This window comes from Colletes gigas, unplaced genomic scaffold (assembly GCF_013123115.1).
Source record: "Colletes gigas isolate AHSC1104 unplaced genomic scaffold, ASM1312311v1 Colletes_gigas_Sc00008, whole genome shotgun sequence".
Taxonomy (NCBI): Eukaryota; Metazoa; Arthropoda; class Insecta; order Hymenoptera; family Colletidae; genus Colletes; species Colletes gigas.
Window position 1 is genome coordinate 6,511,704 of NW_025106637.1, and position 23,351 is coordinate 6,535,054.

General features: G+C 40.5%; 5 protein-coding genes across 11 annotated transcripts; 3 read left to right on the forward strand and 2 right to left on the reverse strand.

The window, feature by feature from the left end:
- The first annotated feature begins 754 nt into the window (after nt 1-754).
- Nucleotides 755-3,530, forward strand: LOC122396933 (cytochrome c oxidase assembly protein COX11, mitochondrial). Of its 3 annotated transcripts, none has more exons than XR_006259073.1 (5): nt 755-1,085; nt 1,217-1,441; nt 1,506-1,829; nt 1,925-2,159; nt 3,183-3,527. XR_006259073.1 is itself a non-coding variant. In XM_043395720.1 (5 exons), the coding sequence occupies exons 2-4, from the start codon at nt 1,238-1,240 to the stop codon at nt 2,075-2,077; spliced, it is 681 nt and encodes a 226-aa protein (XP_043251655.1). In that variant the 5' UTR covers nt 755-1,085; nt 1,178-1,237; the 3' UTR covers nt 2,078-2,089; nt 3,183-3,530. The 3 variants fall into 3 exon arrangements, 1 of the variants encoding a protein (XP_043251655.1); XM_043395720.1 differs by having other exon boundaries at nt 1,178-1,441; nt 1,925-2,089; nt 3,183-3,530; XR_006259072.1 differs by having other exon boundaries at nt 758-1,085; nt 1,178-1,441; nt 3,183-3,526.
- On the reverse strand, nt 2,177-5,762 carry LOC122396931 (tektin-3-like). Its single transcript, XM_043395718.1, has 9 exons — nt 5,676-5,762; nt 4,108-4,253; nt 3,809-4,027; nt 3,503-3,735; nt 3,285-3,394; nt 3,076-3,224; nt 2,800-3,022; nt 2,587-2,741; nt 2,177-2,511 (listed from the first exon to the last, which is right to left on the reverse strand). The coding sequence occupies exons 1-9, from the start codon at nt 5,718-5,720 to the stop codon at nt 2,301-2,303; spliced, it is 1,491 nt and encodes a 496-aa protein (XP_043251653.1). The 5' UTR covers nt 5,721-5,762; the 3' UTR covers nt 2,177-2,300.
- On the forward strand, nt 4,898-7,466 carry LOC122396932 (cytosolic Fe-S cluster assembly factor NUBP1 homolog). The gene is made up of 7 exons (XM_043395719.1): nt 4,898-4,942; nt 5,277-5,518; nt 6,368-6,469; nt 6,562-6,652; nt 6,730-6,995; nt 7,073-7,259; nt 7,331-7,466. Exons 1-7 carry the CDS (start codon nt 4,912-4,914, stop codon nt 7,384-7,386), a joined length of 975 nt encoding a protein of 324 aa, XP_043251654.1. The 5' UTR covers nt 4,898-4,911; the 3' UTR covers nt 7,387-7,466.
- Nucleotides 7,467-7,649: 183 nt separating this feature from the next.
- On the forward strand, nt 7,650-12,657 carry LOC122396934 (lysosomal alpha-glucosidase-like). Its single transcript, XM_043395721.1, has 16 exons — nt 7,650-8,555; nt 8,648-9,117; nt 9,219-9,393; nt 9,464-9,554; nt 9,641-9,809; nt 9,872-9,941; nt 10,138-10,242; nt 10,318-10,575; nt 10,647-10,849; nt 10,919-11,026; nt 11,098-11,275; nt 11,356-11,504; nt 11,575-11,659; nt 11,787-12,057; nt 12,155-12,354; nt 12,443-12,657. Exons 1-16 carry the CDS (start codon nt 8,124-8,126, stop codon nt 12,578-12,580), a joined length of 3,102 nt encoding a protein of 1,033 aa, XP_043251656.1. The 5' UTR covers nt 7,650-8,123; the 3' UTR covers nt 12,581-12,657.
- Nucleotides 11,516-20,325, reverse strand: LOC122396936 (zinc finger protein 37-like). 5 transcript variants are annotated; one of them, XM_043395723.1, is made up of 3 exons: nt 15,487-20,325; nt 12,077-12,220; nt 11,516-11,645 (listed from the first exon to the last, which is right to left on the reverse strand). In XM_043395723.1, exon 1 carries the CDS (start codon nt 19,346-19,348, stop codon nt 17,177-17,179), a length of 2,172 nt encoding a protein of 723 aa, XP_043251658.1. In that variant the 5' UTR covers nt 19,349-20,325; the 3' UTR covers nt 11,516-11,645; nt 12,077-12,220; nt 15,487-17,176. The 5 variants fall into 5 exon arrangements, with proteins under 5 accessions (XP_043251658.1, XP_043251657.1, XP_043251662.1 ...); XM_043395722.1 differs by lacking the exon at nt 12,077-12,220 and having other exon boundaries at nt 11,557-11,645; XM_043395727.1 differs by lacking the exons at nt 11,516-11,645; nt 12,077-12,220 and having other exon boundaries at nt 12,771-15,617; nt 15,868-20,325.
- Between the last annotated feature and the right edge of the window lie 3,026 nt (nt 20,326-23,351).

Sequence of the window (23,351 nt, forward strand, 5' to 3'; positions counted from 1 at the left end):
TATCAAATAGTTATTAACCGACATCGGAAGTCGGTACACTGTTTCTAACCTTTTAGCGCGACACCTTAGGGATCTATCGCTAATAATTAATTAATTAGAACGTGAAACGTTGCAAAATCGATCGTTGAATGTTGTCAGGGATGTCTACTTGGTTCTCCAATAGCCAAAATATGGGTTCTATAGTTGAAAAATTGATAATTCATCGATTAAAGCAGGCAGCGACACAGTCGTAAATGTTCCGACTTCCGATATTCGTTAATAACGTCTTAATTACGGGCGGAGTGATTATAAAAAGTATCCTTGAATGTTGCCAGGGGTCTATACTATATTCTTAAATCCTAAAAGTTCATATTTTAATCCCAGGGAAGGTGTAATTAGTGAATAATCAATGCTATGTTTAACAGGAGTAGCAGGAGTGGGGGAACCTGTACTCCGGATACCTCCTCTAACATTCTGTGATCCTGGCACGATTTTTTCAGTTCGAATCCCTGATATTAGATGGCGACACATATTTTTGTCACTTTTTAGCGTATTATTATTACAGTAAATGTCACTTCCAGTAATCGTTTGTAACTAATTAGTTATATGAAAAAATGTGTAGAAGAATGATTGAACCATTTAATCACATAATTAATTAAATTCGAATAATACTTGAAGCAGTTATAAGGGATTATAATACTTTAGAATCGATTAAAATTAGGAAATTAATGGGAAAAGTAAAGGAGAATGTAAATAAAAAGCGTGGAAAATATGCATTGTAATTTTGACGTTTTATTGATACATTTGTACATTTCTAACTCTATTAAATAAAAATATGCCTCGAAGTCTTGGTAGCACGTTTTACAAATAAATTACATCGACGAGTAAAGGGTGTATTTTCGTAAACAAAATTTGTCATGATTTCTTTTTGAAAAGCTCATGTTTGGCTTTTTGGTTCCCTGTGGACAGTCCAAAGTGCAAGTTCACTTCGGATAACTCCGGAAAATCGAGGAAGTAGACGAGTATCAGTTTGTCTTTGTCTTGCACCTAGTGCCCGATCTGGTGGCAATGTGTTTACACGGTATCATAATATGTAGCATATAAAGGTCTGTATTTTTAAATAGTAATTAATAAAATGTATCTCTATATTATTTCTAATCGCAACGTCTAACATTCAATAAATTTCGCTTAACAATAGGTTGTTATATAAATTTCATGTCGATCACTACTTGGTTAGGTCGACGAAAAGGAGACGGAAATGTATTTCAAAGCCTACCAAAAATTATTTAGCAGCCACGCAAGGCAAATACACACTAATGTATCACGAATATTGTATAATCGACATTATGGTGTTAATCATAACAAAAATATCCGTTCCTCGCGTCTATATTGGAGCGGGTTTGGTGTGCTAGTCGTTGGGTTAAGTTATGCTGCTGTGCCTTTATACAGAATATTTTGTCAGGTAATACAATTATCTTGCCGAATAAAATAATTACAGTAAATGTAATAAATTCTGTGTTAAATAGGCATACAGTTATGGCGGTACGGTATCAACTGGCCATGAAGTTGATAAAGTCAGTACCATGAAACCTATTAAGGATAAAGTGTTAAAAATATCATTTAATGCAGACACCGCAGCAACAATGCTTTGGAACTTTAAACCTCAACAGAATTATGTAAAAGTGGTTCCTGGTGAAACTGCGTTAGCATTTTATACAGCTAAAAATCCATTGAATGAAACGATTACTGGTATATCAACTTACAATGTGGTTCCGTTCGAAGCAGGACAGTATTTCAATAAAATACAATGTTTCTGTTTCGAAGAACAGCAACTGAATCCACACGAAGAAGTAAGTTTACCAACGAATACTCGCAAATATAATTATAGGAACCAATAACCGAGATCAAACAAATAAGTAATATTTTTTATTGCGTATTATTAAAGGTTGACATGCCAGTGTTTTTCTACATCGATCCACAGTTTTCTGAAGATCCTAGAATGGAGCATATCGATGAGATCATACTTTCTTACACGTTCTTTGAAGCCAAACCAGGAGTAAAAATCCCCTTACCGAAGTATCTAACAGAACGTACATGATAATTCTAAAATGTATGTTCACTTTTAAACGATGTACATAATTGTATTGGTAAACAAATGGTTTAATATATCGTCAATGAACGTAAGTTGAAATATCACTTTGCCTAAATTTCGTTAGGAGTACATTTCAACAGTGTGGAACAACGATTTTCAATCATATATCGTTACTATACTAAAAGTGATCGAAAATCGCTGATATAGAACAGCTATCCATAACAAAGCATTAAAATCTAAATAGAACATTGATTGGATAAGCGCGTCTAAGGCTAGAAACTTTTTCTCGATCGATATACAACGCGTCGATCTTAAGCGCAAGATCGTGCTCCAGTTTTGTTCGTGTTCGTAATAATTTCTGGTGCTGATTCTCCAACTCTCGTAATGCCCTGTGCATTCTCTCCACTTGATGCTTTATATCGTCGATCTCTTTTTGAAGGCTAGAAAAAAAGGGCGAATAAAGCTATATAGATATATATGTTGCTTCAAAGTAATTTAAATTTATCAAATGAAACCTTATGTGAGCATAATCACGACACAGCTCTAAATCCGGCCGATGCATTCTAGCTTCTAATCTGGTATGAGCTACTTTAAATACATGACTTTTATCTGCAATGGCTTTGCGCATTAATTCCAAGTTCTTCTCCACGTCGAATATTTCGTGTTGTACCTAAAGCAAGTAACAAATTATTTTGACGTTCCGAAGTATAAAATACTATTGCTTTTACCTTCTGTAAATGCTGTTGGAGCGTGGTTTTGGCTTCGAGTAATTCGGAGGATCTATACGCCAAGGCATTGTTTGTGTTGCTCCATGCATCCCACATTTCTTGCGCAACTTTACTTACAAGAACCTCTACGTTCGTTCTCAGCTGACAAGATCTATTTCTTTCTGTCTGAGACTTTTCAACTATTCGGTTCGCCGCGTCCGCCCATGTTTCCTGTTCTGAAACGCTAAATTTCATTTTTTAGGGATACATCTGTTAGATATTCTAAGTTTCACGTACCATGAGTCGTATTTTTCAATTCCGGAATAATACTGTAATCCCTGGCTGTAATTATTCAATTGATGACACATCGCGTCTATTCCTAATGCATTTTCTTTATTTTTCAGATCCAATTCCAACTGATTTTGAGAGGCCCTGCAGTCTCGTAGCTGAAAGTAAAATCGAGTGAATTTTAACCGCGAAATTTTAGATTTTTAATTAAAATTTACCTGCTCTTTGCATCTGTCCAAACAAATCTCCAACTTTTTTCTATTTTGACGTAAGATTTCGATTTCTCCGAGCAAACATTTCTCCGAATCGTCGTGCACAAGTTCTGTACCTATATGTCGATAGAAATAATATGTATTATAATACTATTAATTTATGTACCTTCGTCGGAATAATATAAACGTTGAATTTCACTTTTCTAAATTTGATCAATCATCACCCTGTCTAGCTTCTCTATGATAAAGACATTCCTCCGCGATATGCAACGGACCCTCTATATCTCTAATCGCTTTTTCTACAACGGAACGAGAATCTTGAAGTCTTTCAATTTCGTGAAGCAATCTTTCCAATTCCGATGCCACTTCGTTTCGCCAAAAATTAACATCGTTCATTCTCTCGCCAAGCCGTCTACCAGTATCGTATTGTCCATGTTGCACTTTTTCTTCTGCATCTCTAACAGAATAATTGTTTAACAGAATTCGTTCATAGCGAACGGAGAATTTAATTCCTAGTACACGATACTTACCTAATAATACGTACAGCATCGTTTCGTATTCTTTCTGAATAATGCCTACACGAGTCTGCCTCGTTATAATATTTCACCTGTTTTTCGAACCATTCGTTTGGCGTGTATCGTGTATTAAGAGCAGTTCTTGTGGCGTGTACAGGATTACGTTGATATCCTGTTACTATGTTCGGGAATTTTAACGAAGCATTCGATGGGTTCGATATTGACTTTGTAGCTCTGGAACGTTCATTGATAATATAGCAACTATCATTGCTGAAAGTTGACAAAAATAAATGATAAAATTAGCAGGAACTTACAAAGGAATAACTTCAACGTTTTCGTATCCCATATTTGGCCGCCAAGGCATTAAATTATGTGTATTATGGTAGTCTCTTCCATAATACTGCGTTACGGGTTCGATGCAAGGTATCGGTACATTGCTTACATTCCATGGCTGCAATTGCTACAGATTCGACACACATAGGTGTCAACGTATTAATAATGTTTCTTAAACTCTGCATATTAGGCATTCTGTGCTTATCTAAGGAGAGAGTGGCGTGGGAGGAAGAAATTGACAACCATTATTTTTTTTTGCAAGTTTATAGATACATTTTTGTATTTATGAATATAATTTCATCCTTCGTCTTTTTTTCCTGCTTCTTTCAGCTTAGTAAAAAATTGAGACATACGTCGGTACATCTGCCAAGAAGATGCTTGTGCTTTGAAGACATTGTCGCATCGATGTTTATATTACATAATAAAGACTTTTTATTCATTCAAAGAGAACTTATTTCTCTCGACTAACACCTGTACCATACGAAAGAATCCCTTCCCTTTAATTACATGTAAATGCTAATAGAATTAAGTCGAACAAATTTCATTTTCGTGTACAACTACTTTCGTGGGCTATTGTATTTATCTTAAAACGATTTATGTTCTCTATAAGCATAAATACAAAACAATGTTGTGCTTGTAAACTATGAAGCCAAAGATGTTATTAGATTATACTTTCATTGTAAATGAGATTTATAAGTACATAAAGTTTTTATTTTAAATACGCATTAGAAAATATTTTCTTATCAAGTACATAGAATTATCTGTCACGTTCAGTCAAATTCAACATGGCAGATGTACCTACTGATGCACCACAACGTAAGTACACGTGCGGTTAAGTTCTTTGCGTTATTTAACAAATTGCCACACGAAGTAGTCACAAATTTTTATTCCGAAGCTTCCACGCAATTACAGTTTTAATTTTACGAAAGAATCGTTGCTGTCTTATTACGCGTAATGTTTATACTTCGAGTATGAGGTTATACTGTGTAAAACACTGTACAATTTTGTATGTATTTAGTTATTAGGCCTACATAACGATAAACAAAATTTCGAGTAACTGATTCTCGATGAGGAATGGCCGTTTTATATTTTTATGAATTTTTTTACATTTGACATCTGATTATAATAATTATATTTAATATCTTTTTAGATTGCCCCGGTACTACAAGTAAAGATGCGGGCAAAGCATCTATGTGTGCAGGATGCCCAAATCAAACACTATGCGCATCTAATGTTACAAAACAACCGGATCCTGGTATAGCTCTTGTCAAGGAAAGACTTTCTACAGTCAAAAATAAAATATTGGTATTATCTGGCAAAGGCGGAGTTGGGAAAAGCACTGTAACATCATTGGTATCCAGATCTTTAGCAGCAACCAATCCTCATATAAATGTATGTATTAATGTTTGATGTATACATTGATAGATATTATTTACACTCTATACTCTCTATAATGTTTCAATATCTTATTTTTCAATGTCTGTTTATATATAGCACGTTATACATTACAAATTGAACATTGGTTACTTAATCATAAAAAAAGACTTACCCTTTTGCTCATACCAAGAACATTCATGTTGTTTTCAATGTACATAGTGATACAGTGACTTCTAGTAGCTGGTTACGGTCTACAATGTAGTTGTCTAAAGGAAATCCCTATATATGCTTATAAACCTATGTATATTGTGTCAGCTTGTACCAGTTCCTTATTGATTATCTCAAACCTTAAATATTTCACTGTATAATTACACAGAAAGAAAATGTTTCTTAATATGTAAAAATGAACTATACATTCTCAATTTTAATAAATGATTTAATATATATGTATACATATACAGGGTGTTCAGCCATCCCAGGGCAAAATTTTAATGAGAGATTCTGGAGGCCAAAATAAGACGAAAATCAAGCATATCAATTTCTTGATTGAGGCTTCATTAAAAAGTTATTAAAAAATGAAATTAAAAAATTTCAAATCGTTTTGGAAAAATTATTTTCGGTTGTGGAGGTCAATTACAATCGTTTTTGGTGAATAGACATACCCTCGAAATCCTACCCATTTTCGAGAAAAAAATTCAGTACGGGCGGAACTTTAAACGTTAATAACTTTTTAATGAAACCTCCATCAGCAAATTGGTATTCTTGATTTTCGTCTTATTTTGGCCTCTAAAATCTCCCATTCGAATTTTTAATGTATAAACTGTATGAAGCAACAGGTGAAGCCTGTATAAACAAGTTTAATAGGTTGCAGTATTGGATATTGACATATGTGGGCCATCTCAACCAAGAGTGTTAGGTGTCTTAGAAGAACAAGTTCATCAAAGTGGATCAGGATGGTCTCCAGTAGTAAGTATCCATTAATTTCTTTACAGTTGTTAAGTAATTTTCGTTATTCGCGAATAAAATTTACCCTACTTAAACGAAATTTATTCTTTTAGTACATAGAGGACAACTTGTCCCTAATGTCTATTGGATTTTTACTTGCTAGTCCAAGTGATGCAGTAATATGGAGAGGACCAAAAAAGAATGGTACTTTCTTAATACCGTGGTAGTAAGGAAAAATGAATGATCATAGAAATTTCATAATTTCACGTTATTATTTTTAGGGATGATTAGACAATTTCTGTCGGAAGTTGATTGGGGCAGTTTAGATTACCTGATTTTAGATACACCTCCCGGCACATCGGACGAACATTTATCGGCTACATCTTATCTTAAAGGTGCAGGTATTACAGGAGCAATAATTGTGACAACCCCGCAACAGGTTGCACTATTGGATGTGAGAAAGGAGATTGATTTTTGTAGAAAATTAAACGTCCCAATCTTAGGTGTTGTCGAAAATATGAGTATTTTTGTTTGTCCTAAATGTAAGGCAAGTATCGGGAACAGTATGGAATCGGTCGGGCGATGGTAGAAACTGTTATGTAATCGAAACATACTTGTAAATAGGATTCTGTCGAGATATTTCCTGCATCGACGGGCGGTGGACGTGCAATGGCCAAAGAATTGAACGTAGAATTTCTTGGTTCTTTGCCGGTAGATCCGCTTTTGGCTAGATGCTGCGACGAGGGCAGAAATTTTTTAACGGAAGTTCCGGACTCGCCAACCGTTCTTACGTTGCAAGATATAGTTCAAAGTAGGCATTTTTTTTAGAAGCTTTACGTATTTATTCGTGTTACAAGTTTAGCATTTACCGTTTTGTTTCAGAAATCGTGGAAAAGTGCGAGGAACAGAAAGAAAATTGTCAAATCAATTCAACGTGATAAAAGATGTAATTTTTTATTCCCGAAAAGTACATGTGTATTAAAGTTGCGTATAAAAACATGTAAAAAATTTAGTTTTGTTTATTCTTTGAAAGTGTAAATACGAATTTTGTAAATTTAATAAATATTGATTTGTTTCAGTTGCTTTCAGAATAATCATTTTATTAGATCGGCCAGTAAATAATATTAAATATTTTAAGTAGATAATGTTTTTTGTTTTTTTCTGTAAAAAGTATTGCTTCTAGCTTACGAAATTATATATTCTGAAAGCTGACACTTCATGTATAGTTTGAATAAGAAATCGTTACGATAACCTTGTTTTGAAAATGACGAGAAGATGTACTTCCGAATAGTTATGGTTTTTTATTTCCCCGAAGTAAACAAGGCAATATAAACAATGAAAAAATATTTACTATGATAGCGTTGTAAGCGGAAGAATGATTCAAATATGGTTTAGGAATTGTTTAAGATTTTAGTCTGGTCAGTGATTTATCGAGGTTGATGCAAAATATTGAAATATGTATAGAACGTAATTATTCTTTAATAGAAATACGATTGTATTTCGTGTGGGACGTTAAGGTTATATTATGAGTCATTCTACTGATTAGAGTAGCTATTTATAATTTTATTGTGGTTGGTTGATGGAAATTGGAATCTCCTTTGTCAGTACAGTGTTCTCAGTGGATAGAATATTTGAATAAGGAATAATTTGCAGTCAGGAAAAAAGATTTGTCAAAATGATTGACGTAGAAATGGATCGTTTGATTATGAAAACGGATCTCGGAAAATCGTGTCTGTCAAAAAACGATCCCGTAATAGAATCTCCAAAAATAAATACGTCAATAAAAATTGATTCAAACGAAACGAAACAGCATCCGACAAAAAATGTACCTTCAAACGTGTATTTACAATATATATTGCCATGCAGTCTTTTGAAATTAGCTTTATACGTTATTATTTGTTGTGCTTTAATATTGTTCATAAGACAGGCTAAATATATTTTTATCGAGATATACGAAATAGACATAAATTCTATCAAAGACAACGAAAACAGCCTAAGTAGAAGTTACAAATTTATCGACACTGCCGATGGTATAACTATTAACCAAAAGTATGAATACGATGTAGCATTTGTTGATATAGTATTTCAAGCAACTGAAACTACACAAGTAAGTTCTAAACAATGTAATTACAAATTTTTATCAGATTTTCTACAATAATTTTCATTCATTATTAATAACTTTTCATCCGTTACATACAGTGTAACAATGTTCCAGAAATATTACGGTTTGATTGCCACCCTGAAGACGAAGCATCAGAATCATCTTGCACAAGCAGAGGCTGTTGCTGGAAACCAGTCACCAAACAGAATTCAACTTCTCAAGTACCTTTGAGAGTTCCATTATGCTATTATCCAAATAATTGGAGTCTATATAAGTATACAAATTTGAGCAGAAATGGAAATGATGTTTCTGGATTTCTTAAACAAACAGGCAATTCCTTTTATGGGAATGATATACCTCTTGTTAAAGTAGAAACCAGTAGTGTAGATGATTCGATTTTGCGTCTAAAAATATACGACGCTTCGAAAAAACGGTATGAACCACCGTGGCCTATCAGGTCCGACACTAAATCATTTTCACAAAGAAACATTGATGCAAAGTATAAATTAGATGTTGATGATACCAAACCTGGTTTCAAAGTACACAGGACCTCAGATGATACCGTGTTGTAAGTAATGTTCAAACTGAATTTTGGCCACATAAATTACAATAATAAAGAACCTATGTTGATCAGTTTATAAAATATTAATGTTTTCTTTTCATGTACAGATTTGACTCTATTAATATTGGAGGTTTTATATTTGCTGACCAGTTCTTGCAAATAAGTGCTCTTTTGCCAACACATAACATTTATGGTCTTGGTGAACATGAAACAAACTTAAAATTAGACACTAATTGGAAGATTTTTACGTTATCGAACTTGGATCAACCGCCGATGGAAAATGTACGTAGATACGTTTTATGCATCGTTTTGAGTTCTTTCTTTCTGTATACAGAGGACCTTTTTAATTTAGGCAAATTTATACGGATCTCATCCTTTTTATTTAATGCTTGAAAATTCTGGAAAAGCTCACGGAGTTTTGTTTCTCAACAGTAACATTATGGGTACTGATTATTTTCTTAAATCATTTTTCATTAGTTTTTCTTCGATCGCGTTCACAAGCATTTGTTAGAACGTTCGTAATTTTCAGACGTGATACTACAACCATCGCCCGGTATAACGTTCCGAACTATTGGGGGTATATTTGACATATATTTCTTTCTGGGACCAACCCCAGCAGACGTTATAAAACAGTACTCTGAAGTAGTAGGAAAACCTTTTCTTCCTCCATATTGGTCCCTCGGTTTTCATTTATGCAGGTATGCTCATTATCGTTAGCGGGCAACTTCTATATTATTTAACATATTTTCTAACAATGCAGATACGGATATAATACTTTGGAGAAAACAAAAGAAGTATGGAACAGAACCATTGCAGCAGGAATTCCATTTGTAATATTTATTTATATTTATATTCACTGAGTGAATTTCACTCGATTCAACACGTTAAACGACCGGCATTATATTTATGTCATATTTAAAAAATAATATTTTACATTTTAAACAAAAATGAGATTCACTAGCTTGGCGTTTAACGTGTTAAACAATACTAATTCGATTGTTTTAACCAGTTCCGTATTACATTCAGGATACCCAATGGAACGATTTAGATTACATGGATAAAAACAACGATTTTACGTACAATATTGATAAATTCAAGGATCTACCGCAATTTTTGGAAGAAATACATTCGGTATGATTATACCGTTCGTGTACGTTCTTGAAGAAATATCGGTAAATGCATCTAATAACGTATTACGTATTACAGAGAGGAATGCATTATATTCCCTTGATCGATGCTGGAATATCTGCCTCTGAAATCAACGGAACTTACATGCCGTACGACGAGGGCCTGAAAGTTGATATATTTGTTAAGGATCGAGCAACTAATCTGCCATTTGTTGGTAAAGTTTGGAATCTCGTTGCCACTGTGTGGCCCGACTTCACGAATCCTAAAACGCCAGATTATTATTATCGTATGATGAAAGATATGCACGACAAGTTTGCATACGATGGCGCCTGGATCGTACGTGTTTATTATTAGTAGACAAACAGGAGTGTTAATATTTTTTTTCATTCGTATCCCGTATTTTTCAGGACATGAACGAACCATCAAATTTTTACAACGGTCTCAAAAATGGATGTACGCACAATAGTTTCGATTATCCGAAATACGTACCCCACACTATTGAAAATGCACTCGCATCGAAAACGCTGTGCATGGATGCCAAACACTATTTAGGACCGCACTACAATCTACACAATACCTATGGCATGAGTCAGGCGGTAGCTACGAATTAGTAAGTACGTAAGACAGTAAACGCGCGAATGAAAATACGATTTTTAATAAGAGAAAAAAATTTACGCAGCGCACTGACTAAAATTCGGCACAAAAGACCATTTATAATTTCCCGCTCGACATGGGTAGGACATGGATATTATGCTGGCCATTGGTCAGGAGATGTTTTCTCCACATGGTAATTAATGCGCATACAGAGTACGAATTATCGGGGAACGGATCGTTTTATTAATCAGTATCATTCGTTAGGCACGATTTAAGATTGAGCATTCCTACGATGCTGTCGTTCAACTTTTATCAAATACCAATGGTTGGCGCTGATATTTGCGGATTCAATTGGAACACCACAACTGCACTATGCAATCGTTGGATGCAACTTGGTGCTTTTTATCCATTCTCTCGTAATCATAATTCCGACGACACGATCGTTCGTATTGTTGCTTATTTAAAAACTCGTTAAATATACCCGAACATTTTATTCGACGCTATGTACGTACGTGTGCGTAGGAGCAAGATCCAGTTGCTATGGGCGATTTAGTGGTGCGATCGTCGATACGCGCTCTTAAGATACGTTACTGGCTTTTACCGTATTTATACACCTTGTTCTTCCGAGCGCATAAATTTGGGGAAACTGTGGCGCGGCCATTATTTTTCGAGTAAGTGTCTGCAACCATGATCGTTGCTTGGGAGTATTCATACAAATTCCCTTTTACCCCCTTTTTTCAGATTCCCCGATGATCCAGCCACGTACGATATCGATACTCAGTTCCTGTGGGGTCGCTCTCTGATGATTGTTCCTGTTTTAAAAGAAGTAAGTTCTGGCTAATAAAATTTAAAAAAAATAATCGATTGCCTATATTCGTGTAAACAAATAGAGACTAGACTATCGACACATTATCATTATTTACTATATTTAATTTGTACGTTGTCATCGTCAGGGCGAGGTAAATGTTAGTGCTTATTTGCCGCGTGGACTGTGGTACGATCTTTATACGAAAACTAGCGTGTTCGCGATCGATGGACGACGTACATTGGACGCACCGCTGGATACTATACCGCTAATGATCCGCGGAGGGTCTGTTTTGCCGGCTCAAGAACCGGCTGCAACAACAACGGACAGTAGAAAAAACAATTTTGAATTGTTAATCACGTTGGATGAATTTAAAAAGGCTGAAGGAGAATTATATTGGGACGACGGCGACAGTTTAGGTATCGTAATACACGTAACTGAATAATTCCGTATTCTGTTGTATCGGTATCGATCGACGTCGCAGTATTTCTTTTGCTTTTACGTGAACCTTTTTAGATTCCCTCGAAACGGGACAGTTTGCGTGGGTGTCCTTCGTCGTTGAGAACAATACTTTGTCCAGTTCTGTAACGAAAGAAAGTGCCTTCAACCAGAAGGTCGTCCTCGACAAAATAGATATATGGGGAGTAACATCAAACGTCTTGGAAGTTACCTTACAAGGTCGTAAAATGAAATTCGAATATAACGATAAAGAAAACGTGAGTTCAAATATTCTCTAATGCAGTCGTAGATAACCGTGGGTCCCTTACGCGAGCATACAGATGACATTCTTACAAAATGTTTCAGTGCTTGTCCATAAAAAATCTCCAAACGGATTTAAGGAAAAACTTCGTGCTCGAATGGAAGTACGGTCCCCCGGCCGATATAATCAACGACATTATGCGTTATCCGTGGTTGTTGTTATTATTCACGGGCATAGTATAAAATATAATCTCCGTTCATTTTGAATAAGACTTTTGTTACTATACTATATACATATACACGTGTTTGTATTTTCTTATACGTTTAAATAAAATATTATGTATAAAGAAAAAAACATTTTATTCGAATCACTGTACTCGTCGTACAGTACAACATACAGTACGGCATCAGTTACGTAATATTTATGGCACTAATGAAAAAACAATAAATAGAAGTTTTGAATCTTTCGATAATGCGTTCAACGGAAAAAGAACGAGGAAAAAACGCGGGTAACGTAAATGTCCAGGAACGCTCGTTCGTAATCGTCACGCGAGTGACGGCGAAAGATAACAACAGACACATTAGGTCGTGCACGCGACATTCGTAGCGTTGGCTAAGAATTCTTTTTTTTTCTTTTTTTTTGGTTTTTTTTTAGTTTCTTTTGCTTTGGCACCGTAACTTAAAAGTAACGCGAAAAATTTCAAAGCGCTGTCTCGTCGAAACATCGAAATCTCCGCCTCGAGTCCCCTCCGTGAATCTTATTTTCTTTCTGTCTCAACTTTCGAGCGACCGAATGCGCACGACGTGTCTCCTTTGACCTCGATCTATATTCTACATTCTATATTCAATGTCTCGCGACCCCTGTTTGCATTTCTACGCCGGTCAAAAGAGTAGATTTCGATCTTTCGAATAAATTTCGAAACAATATGCTATCGGTTCGTGTCAACATAATCTTGTGGCTTTAGCAACCTACGTAAACGCACCACCGAGTGAATTCTCGCAACAGAACACGTTACAAATAACCAGAGACGGGCAAAATTCTAATCCATGTATGAACTTAAAAAAAAAAATAGCTCATCCGTTGCACGATATAGAAATAAAAAGAACTATAATTATACAGGATGACCCTGGTTTTAATAACTAAACTTTGCCAATATATTTTTGTTCGAATAAAACTTTGCCCGTATCGTTAATTTATCTGAAATTATATCGAGCTTTTCGTCGACTTTTTTAAAGTTTCCCAACGAAATTGTATAAATAATAATCTTTGGATCTCGATGAACATTGGCCGCTTTGCGTTTTTACCAATTCGACTGCCGTTAATGCTTTTTGATTGATCCGTTTAATAGCGTGTTTAACACTTCTATACAGAATTGTACGCGTTAAGTTTTGTCCGAAACATTTCTTTGAGAGGTTTTAACGCGTACACTCTGCACGAAAAGACATTTTCTGTCTACACGCTAAATAGGGAAGTGGCAAGGGTAGCATATTTAAATATAAAACTATTTTTGGCCTGTGTAAGACTTACACAATTTTTTTACCGGCAGTTAAACTGTTAAAAATCACCGATTGCAAACGATGAACACAACCTTCGACCGTGTAATGAATTCATTAATACTACGTCCGTCGTCAAAGTGTTCGTTTACAAACGGCCGTTGATGAAAATTTGATTTCCACCGATTGACGCGCGTACGATAGCAGGTAATATTCGAAATGTTTGCGCAATACAAAATAGCACCCTGCTGAACGTTCAACGGAATTAAAACGTTTTTAACAAATTAAACATATTACACGTTACAGTACTAATATAATAGGAAACGCATTAACGTATATTCATTTTCTCTCATTTTTCGTTCGATTTCAAACATGTATCGCACAATAATATAACGTATATTCGTATGTGTATATGGATATATATATGTGTGTGTGTATATATATATATATATATATATATTTATATATCTTTTTTTCAATGGCTAATATATATCTATCTCGCAACCTTCTTCATTATTGTCTGCTCACATTTACTTACACCTATCTAAAGGATGTCGCGCTTCTTCCGAGCACGCGTACGAACAATTAAACGTACAATACGGCAATACACGCGAATGCGTACCGAGGTCAGATAACGAATAACCATGTCAACTATAATAGAAACGGAGCGAGGGTAAGGTCTTTCGGCATCGAAGTCTCCATTCTCAGCGTACGGCGAATGGAGATTCCGTGAACACAAAACGAAATCGCGTGGCGCATCGCTTCTCATGTACTAAGTTCCGCGAAATGCATTTCAACGTTAACATATAATTTTATTCTAACTCGACGCCAACCTGGAGCTCTAACTCGCTCCCAACAACGAAAAACAAATTTTCTCTATCTTAAGGAAACGAAAACTGTATCGCGTCGTGTAAAGAAAATTGTCTTATCTACGTATCGATAAAGTTAACCCTTAATTAACTGGTACCGTGGGGTATTTTGGCATCCCAGCGACTACGTTTATTTTATTCACATTTTAAGGGAGTATTCTACTAGAAACCTTTGCAAAACATTTCAATAAAAATCCGCGTTTTACAGTAGAACACTTCGATAATATCACTACTTTTAATTTTTTCCGATACCACACTTTGAAAGGTTTAAATGCCCAACGATACTAGTTACGTTTACAGTTAAGGGTTAAAAGCAGCGAACTTTTCGACAACTTGGTACATGTTGCGCATATAAATACAGGACCATAACGTTTGAATAGTTCCCTGGAAAATACGCGTATGTTATTAAATCACTTTCTGCTTGGCGAATTATCATTTACATCTTAAAATGGAAAAAGGGCACGAATTTCATTGATACTTATGAAACCTAACGTACGCTTTTTTCCCGGAGAATTATTCGCTTAGCTATAAAAGAATATATTGCAATAAACGACGTGCAGTTCTAAGATCCTATTTAGCCTCTTAAATTTTCGTAAAGGATCGTCTACGAACCTAGCATACGCTAAAGTGTGCAATTATAATGACGTTTCAATGACACAGTACGTGCGTGCACTCGCATGCATAGATATACGCTAAGAAATATGGCAAGAAGGTTCTTACGCACTTTTGCGTCGAAAATATACCTCTTTTTCTCCTATACTAGATTTAAAAAATCGATGAACGTACCTTTCGGTCGATCGAAACGGATCTCGCTCTCGATCCGTTCTGTCGTCAGCCTGGTCGATGGATGTCGTGCCGACATTTTTGATTAATAAGTACCGCACACTCTGTCGCGTATCACGAGTAACGTATATTTCCTATGTAACAACGCAAATAACGCACGTTCATTGATATTATAATGCGGCAAGCACAATGACATATGGCACCCGCGGGAAAAACACGCTCGAACGCGTTCCTAACCTCTTCGGGGTCGATCTAATTTTTCCATATCAAACAATCAAATCGATATCGTATCCGTGACATCTATCAGTTTTGTACCGACGTTATCGGTTATATCATTACCAAAATTTTGAATAATTATTCATAACTTTAGCGAATACCTTGTACCTTAATAAATTTTAGTCAAACACAATTGCACACCGGAAGAGGTTAACGTTCAGACTGTCGAGAGGATGCGCAGACACGGCGAAGCGGCATGTCGTTTCCGGTGTCGCGATTATACTTCCGAATCGAACGAATAACAGTGTGAAACGTAAGTTTTCGTATATAGTCGTAACGTTATTATCGAAGCATGCAATCTCCGCGTGTATCGCTAACGTTTCTACTTTACAGGACAGTCTGCCGTTTTCCACGTTTCTTCTTACATCTATCAGGAGTCAAAGTCGTAACGATTTATCATACTACGAGCCAACGCGAAGTAAGAAGAAATACTCGACACGCGTTACTAAAATGTAACATTTTAATCGAATCTTTAATGTTGCAGGTTTTATGGCGGCGTTTCTACTGCCACCTACCGTGGCGTTCTTACGTAAACAACCCCAGACGCTTTACGATTATCGTACGATTTATGACACAGTGAATGTGTCGGTAAAAAAATCTGGAAACATTGAATTTATCGCTTATTTTTGTTTTACGTCGATTTATATCAGTGGTAGCCAACCTTGTATGATATAGACTCTAGTATACAACGTTTCAACTGTCGTATATTGGTTCTAGCCCATATGGATTTCGATTACGGTTTTGTGTATATTCTTATATCGTTTTCAATATACTTTGACGGCCGCTGTCACGTATACGTGATTTTACTTTTTCAGTCACGCGTGCCTCGTTACAATATCAGTATAAAAAGCTGTTCAGGCTGATATATTTCATTATATAAAATCGAACCGTAATCGAAATAGAATAAAAGGTTGGACATAGTTCTATAAAAATGCAAGGTAGCAAAATCACGGGCAGCCATTTACGTAGATTACGGTAAAGTGGACCGATGCAGATGTTAAAGAATAGCAATTAGCAGGACAAATCGTTACGTCCGTGGCCCCTGTACGTCGGACCGATTCTTTCGTTGAATTGCACACGACGTCTAGCATCTTGCCGTTAAATAAATCAGTCGATCTCTTAACTAACGAACCTTAAAGAATGATAGAGTCGAAGGAGAGAAAGAAGTTGTTCAAATTTAATCGTAGACACCGCGTTTGCACCTTTGGACTAGTAAATATCAACGTTAAACTAAAGAAAATTCTATATAACGTTACCGACATTCGTCGATCCCTCGGAGAAATTGTACGACGTTTCTCGAAGTTCGCGTAACCGACGATTATCGCGGGTCGCGACAGTATACTATCTCATTTCTATCGAGACGACTCTCGAGGCAAGTCGTCTCCACTGATCTTTGGTGAGGCAGTTGGACGTTCGTTTAGGTAGCGGTAAGCGTTTCCAATATGTCTTCGGGGCTCTTGTTCAGCTTGCGAAAGTTCTCCCAGTGCTCTTTGGGTACGGTCCATTTCAGAAATATCTCGAGATTCCTGGTGAGGGTCTCGAGTTCCGTGAGGCCGTCGCGAGCGACCGGATCTCTGCCGGCAGATATCAGCGAGTCGTGGAGGACCTCGTCGATCAGTCGTTTCCCAAATCCCAGCTCATCCAGCCTCTCCTGTTTGCTGATCCTCTTTAACAGGACCGCGAGCAGCAACCTCATCCTCTCCACCGTCATCACCCTATACTTGGAAGGCGGCGTCAACGGTTTCTCGACGATCTCGCTGAAAATCGCGTCCGAGTTGCTCGAACCGTCCGTGTTGGCCGCCCCCAGCTCCGGATGGCACGTCTTCTCGTGGCACTCGAGGTCGTTCTTGATCCTGAAGAAACTCTTGCAACGTCTGCAGGCGTACGGTTCGTTTCTGCCGTGGATACACTTCATGTGCTTCTTCCAGTGCGGCAGCTGAGTGAAACCGGCGTTGCATTCGGCGCATTTGAACGGTCTCTCGCCGGTGTGGCGTCTGGTGTGCAGCTTCAGAGCGGTCGAGTGGGCGAATGCTTGCCAGCAGACCAGACACCTGAACGGTCTCTGGCCGGAGTGGGTTCTCTGGTGGACGGTCAGCTGGGACTTTTGCGCGAACCTCTGGCCGCAAGTGGCGCATCCGTGGGGACGGTCTCGCGCGTGCGTCCTCATGTGTTGAGGTAGATGGCCCTTGAACGTTTTGTTGCAGATGACGCACAGGAAGGACTTTACGTCCCTGTGAAGGCATTCCAGGTGTTTCTTGAGCGCGTCCCGTCGTACGAACGCGCGGCCGCAGATCTCGCATTTGTGATCCTTCTGGCCGTTGTGGCGTTTCACGTGCAGCGCCAGGTTCGCGGCGCACGTGAACGTACCCGAGCACAGCCCGCAACGATAAGGCTTTACCTGGCTGTGAGTGCGTCGATGCTGCACCAATTGGCCGCCTCGTGCAAAGCTCTTGTCGCACTCCGGGCATTTGTACGGCTTGAAGCCGGTGTGCGTCCTCACGTGAAGCTTCAGCCTCTCCTTCAGCGGGAACTCCTTGCCGCACTCGTCGCACTTGAAGATCGGTCCGGCTCCGTGTACGATCTTGTAATGGTTACGAAGGCCGCCGCTGCCTTTAAACCGCGCCTCGCACACCACGCAGCAGTACTTCTTCTCTTCGTACTCGTTGCCGTTCGTCGAGAACGCCTCATCGTCTACGTTGACTTCCTTCTTCGACGATCCGTCGTTGCTCGACGTGTCCAACACCAACGTGGTCGCGCAGATGTCTCGAACCTTCTCCCTGGCCGATCGCAGCACGTTGTTGTTCTCGCCCTCGAGCAGGTAGTTCGCCTCGATGATCGCCTCGATGCTCAGGCAGGACTTGTCGCTCCTCAGATCGGACTCTTGGTCGTCGATCGTTCCGCGAGACGGTATAGCGCGCTCGTACAGCGCCGCGTCGGTGTCCGTCGAATAAAAATCGGTTCGCTCGGCCGCCGGGTCGAACGGCCCGCTGGGGAACAACGGTTCCCGCCGAAACACGTAAATCTCGTCGCTGAAGTCCTTGCTTCTGTCGAAGTCCAGATACGCTCCCTCCTCGTACTCCGACAGAGTCCTCTTCTCCACCCTGAAACCGTTCTCGACCGACTGCCGGCTCGTCGACTCGCCGCCATTCTCCGTTCCATCGTCTCTGTTCGCTGGCGTTCCGAATCTCTTCTTTCGCGATTTTGCGCGGACCACGCTCTTCTTGCAGATGCCCTTCCGTTTCCGTTTGCCCGCCTCGGCCTCGAACGTCCGGTCCTCGACCTTCCCTTTTCCCTGCCGTGGCTTTCGCGACTGTTTCTCGAGTTTCCCGCAAAACGCGAAGTCCCGCAGCTGAAAGTCCTGCGCGTCCTCGATGCAGCCATCGGTGGCGAACCTCCGTAGCACTTTCAACGCGTCCGTGGTCCCGTCGGCGATCGTGTCCGTGTCCAAGTTCTCGTTGACGTTCGCGTCCGGGTCTTTGTAGATGCCGTTCTGTTTCACCGGCAACAGTTCCGTCAGCTCGACGTCCTCGCGCGGCTCGGTACCGGCCGTTTCATTCAGAACGGTTTGCTGCACGTTGAGCGTGGCCATTTGCCTTCCGTTGGCTCTGCCCGGTCCCCGGATACGGCTGCGAAGACCCTCAGCTTCGAGAGACTTCGACGCTCGGCGCCATTTATCGGAATCGTAATCGCGAGGCTCGTTGCGCGCGTCGCGCGATACTGGGGCCGATCGTGGAAGTTTGCCCCGGACGTTCCGGGCCGGGCCGATCCGTATCAAAGGAAGCTTTTTATCGTGCACCGTCGCGACGAGTGACGGGGAACGGAAATCGGTAACGGAGCGAAGCGGAGTCGATTCGTTCGTCAGCCGCCTCCGGTTATCGGGCTCTTATCTTTCCCGATAATCTCTCTCTCTCTTTCTTCTAGCTACGTCAACATTTCTTCCTCCCCGCGTCGTATACACGTATCGCGACGCACGATTCTTCTACGTTCCGAGCGGATCGACTTCCCGGCCGAGGGTGAAACGAGACGCTCGAATCAATCGTATCTCCCTTTCCCGAGGCACGTTTCGTTCTCCAGCCTCTCCTCGCCTACGATTTCGACGCACGGCACGCTCGCCAGCCACGATCTACCCGTCTCGCGTGCTGCTGTTCGTTTCCCGGAAATACGAGGACGGTTCGTGCGCGCATTGGAATCACCGAGAAGGGTTAGAAGAGGATACCGGAAGTCGTGGCGAAAGCGTCGGCCCCGATGGATGCGGCTCGCGGTCGGGCTTTTACGCGCGTACGTTCCCGCGACGGAACGACGGTTATCGCGTCGCGGACGCGTACAACGGCACGTGTCGGTTTGTCACCGACCAGCGAAACGATCGAACGTTGGAACGCGCAAGAGGAGGATTGCTCGCGGGACAACGGTCGGCTGTCGATAAAAAGGGACGACAGAACGGCGACGCTCCGTGTCCGTCGCCGCGACGATCGACCGACTGCGAGAGCTTCCTCTTCCTCGCGACGATACGCCGTTTCCTCGACGGCGAGTGCGCGCGTTTTTCACGCAAGCGCAATTCGCGGTCGATATCGGTCTGATTTCACCCCCCGTAACCCCCTGCACCCTGCTGCCCTGCTGCCCTGCCGGCGACGGCAGACTCTTTCTATACCCCTTTCGTTCTACCGTCCCTCCTGCCTGCGTTTCGTCTGCGACCTCTCACCTTTATCCCCTGCGACTCTATCGCTCGCTACACCCGCCGCCTCTAATTCTACCCGCTTTCCGCCAACCGTCATTATTTCCTTTCTATCAATCGCTCCACACGCTCGCGTTCATCCGCGCGATCCACCGTCCTCGAATCCATCCGCGCGCGATTTCTTACGCATCCTTCGGGGCGCTGCCCCTTCCAGGGGCCGACGGTTTCGAAACCTGCACCGTTCCCTTCGACCACTATCCTCGATTGTCGCACCAGCGATATCGATACTCTTCGTTCCGCGCTGACAAGGCCCCGCAAAGCATCGATGTTACCGGGCCGCGATAGCGATTCCAACGAGTCGTACGGGTTTACAATTCTCTTTGGCGGTTCGCGACTTAAAGCTTAATTAAACGGTTCTTTGGTTACGCATTGCCTTTGGTCGTTTCGACGCGGTGGGAAAAACGTTGTTCGATCCCGATTCGAAACTGGTTCGAGGTCCGTAGCGCTTCGACGACAGAATCTCGACGAGAATTCGTGATACAATCCACTTACTTATCGCGTTCCTGTGTTTACGCTTTGACGTTTCGAGTTCATCGTATAATCGCCCCTTATCTCGGCCGCGTCATAATTTCCTCTTTAAGGAGTCTCTTTCTTTCCTGACTAGACCGCCTTATGCACGAGAACGAGACCGCCTCCTGGTTACGCGCGATTTCATAACCAGTTTCTTTCACTGAAATAATATACAGGTACGATCCATACGCGCTACACGGTAACGTATGCGTACGGATACAATTTTACTCTCGCCTGGATTAGTAAGCTGTGTTAGTAGCCTTAGCCTTCCCCATCTGTGAATCGCTCTCTTGATTAGTGAAAAGCGAAGAACCCGCCACCATCTGAAAGAAACGAGAAATACCGAAGGCATTTCTTTGCTGTCTTTAATCTACCTGTCTACCGATATTTGCGATCCGATTCGTCTCGCGAGTCTAGGCGTTTCGAAACGGAAAAGTACGCGGACCACGCGCGCACCACTTACCATTTCGTCGATTAATTGACCGCCGTTTGCCCGTTCGAGCCAACCCTCTGGGAACTGCATCGATACGCGAGAATTTTTCTTCCTTTTTTTTTATTAAAAACGCAACCCAGACCGTGTCGTATTTACCAGTCGGCGCAAAACAGTGTTGTAACATACCTACGTACTGCACGTTTATAAATCCTAGTGACTCGTCGCTATTTGGACGAACAATCGAAAAGATATTCAACGATCCTAGTTGGCTATATACTCTGTATCAGAAAACAATGATCCTGAAGGCATTCCAAGATATTGCTTGTAAAAAGATGCACCGTGCAACATCTGGCAAACCGCCTTGTGGAATCTCACTCGTTGTTCTACTTCGGTGTACGATGAATTAGAAACTATTTGCGATATGAAAGTACAACTGGACCTCGATAAATCGAAGGGAAATGGAAAATGTTTTCGAGTCTCTGGATCTCTTGCAGATCTATGCATATATTATTTCATATTGAAAGTATCTTAATTAGCTTCACGTTACATTCGATAAAGAAAATGGCGTGAACGATAGCCCAGAGTGGGGCGTACACGACCCACGTGGCATAGAAAATAACTAGACAATGTATGCCAACATAATGTACAAGAAAATATTTAAATCGTATAGTGTCCGAATATTAATTCGCTTGGCACCGTTCGAAAGGTACCTGTTACAACACTGGCGCAGACATTGATCGTTTCCGAGCATTTGCATCGCGCGCGATTGAAAACTCGTACGAGTTACGTGACTCGATCTTTAACCGCGTCGATCAATTTCTGTTGTCGTCGTCCTCCTCGCTGTTAGCCCCATTAGATCGTCAGAGTAAACCGAGCAATCGCGAAGATTAGAACTTCGCTGGTTACGATATCGTTTGCGCGACATAAACAGAACGTCCGAAAATACGCGATACAAGCTTGAAAGAGGTGGCTCGTGGAGAGAGAAAAAAAAAAGGAAAACAATAAGTCGGTAACGTGGAACGCGTTTTTTCGTACGAGCCTTCGTTTTCGAGAAAACGGATCTTGAGAACACACGAGTTACGCTAATTGTCTATTCCCCCTCGTGAACGGACACGCAACGGAAATTTAAGCTCGCGCATCGTTTCTTCGAGCCTCGTTCGTGCACGGATTAAGCTCGCGATCGCTCGCGAATACGGACGTGTTTACGCGCGCGCGTGTGTCCGTGACATTGTTGCACGTACACACGCGCGACCACACTCGCTATAGACCTCGCGCTCTCGTTTCGTCGAGACGTGACACACGTTTGTGCGCATTGAACTTCCCAGTCCCGAAAGAGACGGTTCGTACGTTTCGCGAGATTCCGTCGGTCGGACCGGTGCGAATTTCCCGCCATTTTGACGTCCCACGAGCGACTAGCCCACCGAACGGGTCCACGTTCCCGTGCGTTACGTCGCTACAATACAATTTTTACTCACCAAACCGGAGATGGCTCGATCTTCCAGCTATCACGACGAGGAAAAGGCTTCCTTGCGAAGCGTCCGCTCAACCCTACCCTCGTATCGCCATCTTCGAACCACGTTCAACTCTACCGATGATATTCTCGAACCGTGTAGAAGGGCGAAATAATCGTAATAAAACATCGTACCGTCTTTTCCTGCCAGATGGCGCGCGAAACGCCGGCACAGCAGAAGCAAACGAGTCGTTGTTTTCAGACGAAGCTCGAATGTGGCTTTTTTAACACTGTATTTCATCCTTTTGCAACATCAATTAACGTTATACAAACTGCTTCGAACGTTACGATCGAAAAATTCTCGTCTCTCGTTGTGTCGTTCGCGACAACGTACGTATTACTTTTCGAAACTATTGTCTTTCGTGGCAAATGTAACCTCAATTTGTTCACGTATCGTGTATTCGATA

Excerpts from the sequence above, each read along its gene's own strand:
- LOC122396933 (XM_043395720.1), top strand. The coding sequence starts at position 1,238 with ATGTATTTCAAAGCCTACCAAAAATTATTTAGCAGCCACGCAAGGCAA. Across the intron at positions 1,442-1,505 it reads TATACAGAATATTTTGTCAG|GCATACAGTTATGGCGGTAC; the intron begins GTAATACAATTA and ends TGTGTTAAATAG. Across the intron at positions 1,830-1,924 it reads AACTGAATCCACACGAAGAA|GTTGACATGCCAGTGTTTTT; the intron begins GTAAGTTTACCA and ends GTATTATTAAAG.
- LOC122396932 (XM_043395719.1), top strand. The coding sequence starts at position 4,912 with ATGGCAGATGTACCTACTGATGCACCACAAC. Across the intron at positions 4,943-5,276 it reads ACCTACTGATGCACCACAAC|ATTGCCCCGGTACTACAAGT; the intron begins GTAAGTACACGT and ends ATATCTTTTTAG. Across the intron at positions 6,470-6,561 it reads GATCAGGATGGTCTCCAGTA|TACATAGAGGACAACTTGTC; the intron begins GTAAGTATCCAT and ends TTATTCTTTTAG.
- LOC122396931 (XM_043395718.1), bottom strand. The coding sequence starts at position 5,720 with ATGTACATTGAAAACAACATGAATGTTCTTGGTATGAGCAAAAGG. Across the intron at positions 3,395-3,502 it reads TCATAGAGAAGCTAGACAGG|GTACAGAACTTGTGCACGAC; the intron begins GTGATGATTGAT and ends ATCGACATATAG. Across the intron at positions 3,023-3,075 it reads ATTGAAAAATACGACTCATG|CGTTTCAGAACAGGAAACAT; the intron begins GTACGTGAAACT and ends AATGAAATTTAG.
- LOC122396934 (XM_043395721.1), top strand. The coding sequence starts at position 8,124 with ATGATTGACGTAGAAATGGATCGTTTGATTATGAAAACGGATCTCGGA. Across the intron at positions 11,276-11,355 it reads ATAATTCCGACGACACGATC|GAGCAAGATCCAGTTGCTAT; the intron begins GTTCGTATTGTT and ends ACGTGTGCGTAG. Across the intron at positions 12,058-12,154 it reads GGACGACGGCGACAGTTTAG|ATTCCCTCGAAACGGGACAG; the intron begins GTATCGTAATAC and ends GAACCTTTTTAG.
- LOC122396936 (XM_043395723.1), bottom strand. The coding sequence starts at position 19,348 with ATGGCCACGCTCAACGTGCAGCAAACCGTTCTGAATGAAACGGCCGGT.